The sequence below is a fragment of the Penaeus monodon genome, chromosome 44, assembly GCF_015228065.2.
Source record: "Penaeus monodon isolate SGIC_2016 chromosome 44, NSTDA_Pmon_1, whole genome shotgun sequence".
Lineage (NCBI taxonomy): Eukaryota > Metazoa > Arthropoda > Malacostraca > Decapoda > Penaeidae > Penaeus > Penaeus monodon.
The window spans coordinates 3,067,289-3,074,788 of record NC_051429.1 but is presented as its reverse complement, the minus strand read 5'-3'; the positions used below and the strand labels follow the sequence as shown (position 1 = coordinate 3,074,788).

Below are 7,500 nucleotides of genomic sequence, written 5' to 3'. Positions count from 1 at the left end.
TTGATAATCATTGAGATAAAATAAAGAAATTATGATATTTGTAAGTAATCACAAAAACAAACCTATAATAAATTGATTGATTAATTGTTAATCAAGAAATTAATATATAAGTAATCAGCAAAAGCCAAAACAATTTGAGGAAAATACAAAAACCATAATCCATCTCCATCGACTCAGCCAAGTCTAGCCTTCCTTGACCAAGTCAGCCTTCCGACTAAGTCAGCTGTCCTCGACCAAGGTCCAGCCTTCATCATGTTGCAGTGAACATCTTAACAGTGCAGCAACACATCATGGATTGTGTTGGTGGTTTGTGTATACATTATGTCATGGACCCATTATTCGCAAAATCTCTTATAAAACATATGCACTTTCAGTGGATTTCACAAACTTCAGTCAAACACAAAAGCCAGGTTCCAGAGAAGTATGCTCAGGGTTCGTCACTTCCCAGCTCACACTCACATGGAAACATCCGGTAAACCAATTAAATATCTCTAAATACACAGTGCATGATTGGAGGTGAGCACTGGGGCTGGGTTCCCCAATGGGGGAAAAAAAGCGAATCAGACAAATGGGAGGGATCAAGGGGATAAACCCCTGTGATAGTAAGGCCTTTGGTTCATATGGCAGTCTCTGGGGTAGTTTATATATATATACTTTTTTTTTTTTTGGTGGTGGTAGTTTATATGATTATACATTTATATGTTTATACATTTATACATTATACAATTATACATTTATACATTATACAATTATACATTTATACATTATACATTTATTCATGATAGATTTATACATTTATTTATACATTATATATTTATCTATACATTTATCGTTCATTTACTACTTTCATTCACACAACCCTGCATGGAATCCTCTGTGTCTGGACCTTCGTTAAAGTTTATCTACTTCTACATTTCTAACAAACTATGATATTTGGCTTGGATTTTACATTTTCTTTATTTTTTTTCTCTCTAAATTGCCTGCTACAAAAGCCACCAATTCCCCACGGGATCCCCCAAGAATGTTGGCCAGAGTCCTGTTCTGAACATTTACCCTCCTTCATTGGCTTTTGCTGGAGCGCCACTAGGACAGAGGAGCCTCATTAGGGGCAGTCACTAGGGTCTTATCGCAACATTCATCTTAAGAGTCATAATGAAAATGTTAAAGCAACAGCAATATGCCTAAAAATAATCTGGGCAAATCGCAGATACACCACAAAACAAACAAGGAACAAAACCCGAGCTTCTATTTCTTTGAAGCGAATATTGTTGACCATTGCCAGAGTGCTTGTGTATTGTGCCCACTCCTTCCTCTCTATGGTCAAAGCCACTATTTCCCTTTCTACTGGGAAATCCACTTGGGCTTTATCTAGAGGGGGCACTATTAATTAACGTTAAGTGTGAGCTCTCCTGTATCATTACCAGAGTCATACTCTTGATGAACCCACACTATAAAAATATAATAATCAATAAGAGGTTACTGATGATCTAATTTCAGTCTTGTAGAGGTTATAACTGACAGCAAGGGTAATATCAAACACAATTGATAATCTTACTTTCTGATATATTGAATTTATAAACATTAAACTTGTACAACTAAAAAAACCTTAATTGGACATAGAAGTCCACTCTCCACTAATGTGTGTAGTATAACTGTCTTCTCTTAGGTCTTCCTTCTTTGAATCATTTGTCTGTACAGAATTTCCTCAAATTCCTTATTTCTTCACGTATCAGTCAGAGGATTCCTAAGGACGGCATCTGATTCCACTCTAGGCATCTCTCCAAGAAACTTCTCATGAAGCAACACAACAAAAAACAACAAAAACACAAAAACCATCTTAAAAAAAAAGAAACAATGGTCTATTTAGGAATGATAAAACAAAAGTTTCAATATTAAACTAATATCTTTTGACAAACAAAACAATTGCGTAGATTCATGCCATTTAGATACCATACTGAGTAGTTTGATATTTATAATTATATTCTATTTATGGAAAACCCTAATGTAGCCCATAGATAGCATTATTATATTATAAACTTCAATAACACTTATCCATGAATGGGTTTTAAATCCCATTTATAATACCAGAGAAAAACATCTGAATGCGTATCCAAGATGCAGTGTCAGCACTAGCTGTGAAGAAAGATATGCTATTACATGATTTTCCAATTGTTCTCAAATGATTACTTTGTTATTGTTTCGTAATCAGGTCTAAGTATTTACAATTTTATCATTGATATTAGCACAGCTGAATGTTCTTCTTACTTCTGTATTACAAGAATTTTACTAACCTCTTTCGAGCATCTACCAGGCACTTGTTTCTTATCTCTCTCTCTGGTATGACTATAATATCGGGTTTAACACGTATATTCTTAAACATTGTAACATCTACCAGGTAACATATTATTACAGCATAGTGGTTTCATCTTAAGCATACATGCATAATTTAAAGGAACTACATTAAATTCTCCAGACAAAAATTAATCTATAATTGGTTTCCTTCATTAAAATATCCATTATAGAACCTTAATATAATAAGCAACAAGATAAAGGATAAGTCCGATATGCGAAGCTTAGCCTCGCCCGGGCTATGATATGATGGGGAGCCGGCCTGGCGACTAATGCCGACCGCCTCACGTGGAGTCAGATGATGCTGACTCGGCTGAAACCTAGTCCTTACCCGCCGTGTGTGCCAGCCCACAGCAGTGAACCTCCAGCGACAATTGCAATCTCGCGCTACCTGGGCGGGACGCGAACCGCGACCCCTTAGACGAGAGGCCGACAGTTACCAATGTACTCAGCCCGGAGCTAATAAGCAACGTGAAATATAACTGCGGAACATCTAATTAAAGAGAATGCCTTGTGGGGGAAAACAAAAGAAAGAAAACTGAACTTTGTAGGGTTAGACTCGAATATTTACACGTTCTTTATCTTAGGTAATAATGTAAACGTATATAGCACCTGATACAAAAAATAGTAAAATTAAAACGTATCATCGTTGTTAAGAAAAATAAAATATCATCTCTCTAAATAATTATCTAAGGTAATGTCTTAACCAGCCGAAAGACTAATTAATGAGTTATACATAATTAAAAACATATGAGTAAAGACCAAGTAAGTGAGGTATACAAAATGTGGTCACAGACACAATTTTGGGTCATTTCTGACTTTATGCCTATGCTCATACACTGTAGTATGGCGCATTTTCAGTAATTTGTCTTGCTTATTGACATTATTTCTTTTTCTTATTTCCGTCGTCCACTCCCTCTGCCCGTCGCCCCACAAAGGCAACAAGTGCTCCCTTTGCCTCTCTCTTTTCCTTCTCACAAAACCATTCGAAAATCTCAAATAAAGAACCATCTACTCTCTCTCTCTCTCTTTTCTCTCTCTTTGTCTATTTTATTTCTCTGCTTCTTCGCCCTTCCATCTCCTGCCGACTCTCTTCTTTTCTCTCTCTCTTCTCTAGCTATAATCTAGCTATCTATCTGTCTCTATCTCTCTCTCATCTCTTCTTCCACTCCTTTCCATTGATCTGTTTATTCCATTTCCGTTATCTCCCCATAGTTACTGTTATTTGTCTTACCCTGTGTTCTTCCTCTTTATTTTCTCAATCTATTCCTACTTCCCCCTTTTTTCTTCTCATATTCTTTCTTCTCCCCTTTCCCTTCCTGTTTCCCTCTCTATTCTTCTATAATTCTCTCCTTTATATTGCAATCTATTTTTCCTTTCCTGAAGGAATGAATGCAGATAAATAAAATGCGAGCTTCGATTGTTCCTGTTATGGCTTTTGTGATTATTATCATAGACTATTAGACTATTATGCAATTATATTACAATTACTACTACGGCTTATACTATTAATTACTATTACTAATACTACTGTTTATTACTACTATTAACTATATATGATTACTACTACAACTACTACTATTATACTTGTATTACTATCACTACACAACTATACTACTACTACTATATACTATTACTATTCACTAGTACTACGACTACGCTTATACGATTACTACAACTGCTACTAAATTCTACTTCCATACTACTTCTGCTATTACTAATATTACTATTACTACTATACTGCTACTATAACTTTACTATTATTTGCTGTGATTTACTCTACCATTAATAATAATATCATAATAATTACATATTGTTATCATGTTGCTACTATATATTACTATTATACAATTACTATAATACTATTACCAATGAGACAACCTACTACTGATGTTATACTATATAACATGATTACTACTACTTCTAATATATTTATAATAAATATACTATTGCTATTATATTAATACTCCTACTAGTAACAAGTAATACCCCTACTACTACTACTATAGTATTTTTAGTATATACGTCTCCTACTTCTTTACTACTATTACTATTACAATGAAACTGCTACTAATATACATATACGATTACCATTATACTACTACAACTACTATAATACTTTGATTACTATTACTACTACTTTATATATTATTACAATTTATTACTATATCGATATACAATACTATTACTACTCCTATAACTCTATTATTTTTACAATGAAACTCTATTAAACTATTCATATCTATTACTATTAAATATCTTACGTTGTAAAAAAGAAGAAACAATCTCGACGTCTCTGTGAAGTAGAGGGAAAGTGTCGTTCGCATAACATGAATCCGGAAGGGAACCTTGCCGTTCGCGTAACATGAATCCGGAAGGGAAAGTTGTTGTTCGCGTAAGTGAATCCAGGAGGGTATGTTGCCGTTCGCGGAAGTGGTGATAATGTTTGTGGTTCGTCTCTCTCTTTCTTGAGTATATAATATATATAGTATATATATATATATATAATATATACATTGTTATATATTACATGTATATAGATATGTATTATATACACATATATATTTACTATATATAACTTACATACGTATAATTAATATATACCATTGCCATATATATATATATATATATATATATATTACTTATATATATATATATTATATATATATATATTACATATATATATATATATATATATATATATAAATTATCATATAATATATAATTTATATATATATACACACACACACACACACACATACACACACACACACACACACACACACACAACCACACACACACACACATATAGATTATATATATGTATATATAATATAATTATATATAATTATATATTATTATATATTATATACCATTATATATATATATATATATATATATATCTATATATATATATATATATATATATTATATACCTATATAGATTCTATATGCGTGTGTGTGTGTGTGTGTGTGTGTGTGTGTGATGTGTGTGTGTGTGTGTATGTGTTGTGTATGTATAATATAATATATATATATATATATAATATATATATATATATATATATATATATATATATATTAGTGCCTGTGTGTGGGTAGTGTGGTGTGTGTGTGGTGTGTGTGGTGTGGTTTGTGTATATGTGTGTGTGTGTGTGTGTGGTGTGTGTGTGTGTCTGTGTCGTTGTGTGTGTGTGTGTGTGTCTGTGTGTGGTTGTACATATATAATTATATCTATAGATGAAGTTATATCTGTATGTATAAATTTATATATAGCTATAGATATTATGGATATATATATATATCTATATATATGATATATATATATATTATTTATATATATCTATAGATATATATATATATATATATTATATAATATATATATATATAGATATAGAATATTATATATATATATATCTAGTATATATATATATTATATATATAGATATCTATATTATATATCTACCATATATATATAATATATATATATATATATATAGTATAGATATATAGAGTCATATCTATATTAATTATAATATATATTAATATAATATATATATATATATATAATCAATATGTGTGTGTATACTATATATATATATATATTATATATATAATATATATTATATATATATAGATATACTTGTATATGTATATGAAATATATATATGCATATATAAGATAAAAGTATACCCAAAATATATATAAAATATTATATAAAATATATATAATAAAATATAAAATATATATATATTTATTATATATTATATAATTTATATTAAAAAATATATTATATATATAGTATTATATTATATATATTATATATATTTTATAAAATATATTATTTTTTCCCAATTATATATATTAAAAAATTTTTTTAAAATTTTATATATAAAATTTTATAATATATAATATATATAATATATTTAAAAATTATAATACAAAAGAAATTTTTAATATATTTATATTATATAAAAAATTTTTTAATATATATATATAAAAATAAAATTATATATGTTAATTTTTTATAAAATTTATATTATAAAATATAAAATATATATATATATAATTTGACAAAATGTATATATGTGTGTATAATATCGATATATCATGCTAAAATATATATATCTATATTTTATATATAGATTTTATATATTATTTTAATATATATAGATATTTTGGGGTGTGTGTGTGTGTGTGGTGTGTGTGTGTTTTGTGTTTGGTGGGGTTTGTGTGTGTGTGTGTACACCCCACTACACAAAACCAGGGTATATATATATATTATATATATATAATATTTAAAATTATTTAAAAATTTTTTTGTATATATATATAATATTATATATTATATAAAATATATATATAAATATTTTCACCACCCACACACACACCAAAAACAATAACATACATAAAACATATATGCATGTTACATTAGTTTTTAATATAATATATGTATACATGCATATATTTATTTTTTTATATGTTGTGTGTGTGTGTTTTTTGTGTGGAAATATATTTTATTTTATATATTATATTTTATATATATTATATTATATATAAAATATATATAACATGTTTGGGGTGTATGGTTTGGGTCCCCCCCACACACAAAAACACACACACACAAAAACACACACACACACACACACAACACCATATATATATAATAAAATATATAAAATTATATATTATATATATTATACATATATAAAATATATATATTTTTATTATATAAATATATATATATTTTGAAATAGATAACCCGATATATATAAAAAAAAAACACATATATACATGTGTCAAATATATATTTTAAAATATTAAAATATATATATAGTATCTAATATTAAAATTAAAATATATATATATTTTAAATATAAAATATAAAATACACACACACACACACACACCCCACACCCCCACACACACACACCACACAACACACACACCAACATATATATAATATATTATATATATATATATATATAAAAATTATATATATCTATAAAATTTTATATATTTTGTAATGTATATGAAATATTATATATTTTAAAAATTAATATCCATATATATTTATTTAAAATATATAAAATATTATTATTATTTAATATATATAAATATATGTATATGTATAGTTATATATATATATAT

At 27.7% G+C, this 7,500-nt stretch overlaps 1 protein-coding gene across 1 annotated transcript in view; it reads left to right on the top strand.

Moving 5' to 3' along the window:
• Nucleotides 1-31: 31 nt before the first annotated feature.
• The window catches only part of LOC119568522 (heat shock 70 kDa protein-like), a 36,761-nt gene continuing 29,292 nt past the window's right edge, over nt 32-7,500 (top strand). Inside the window, 3 exon segments of the mRNA XM_037917059.1 lie at nt 32-40; nt 178-238; nt 375-516. Of these exon segments, the coding sequence (XP_037772987.1) occupies nt 32-40; nt 178-238; nt 375-516 (212 nt within the window).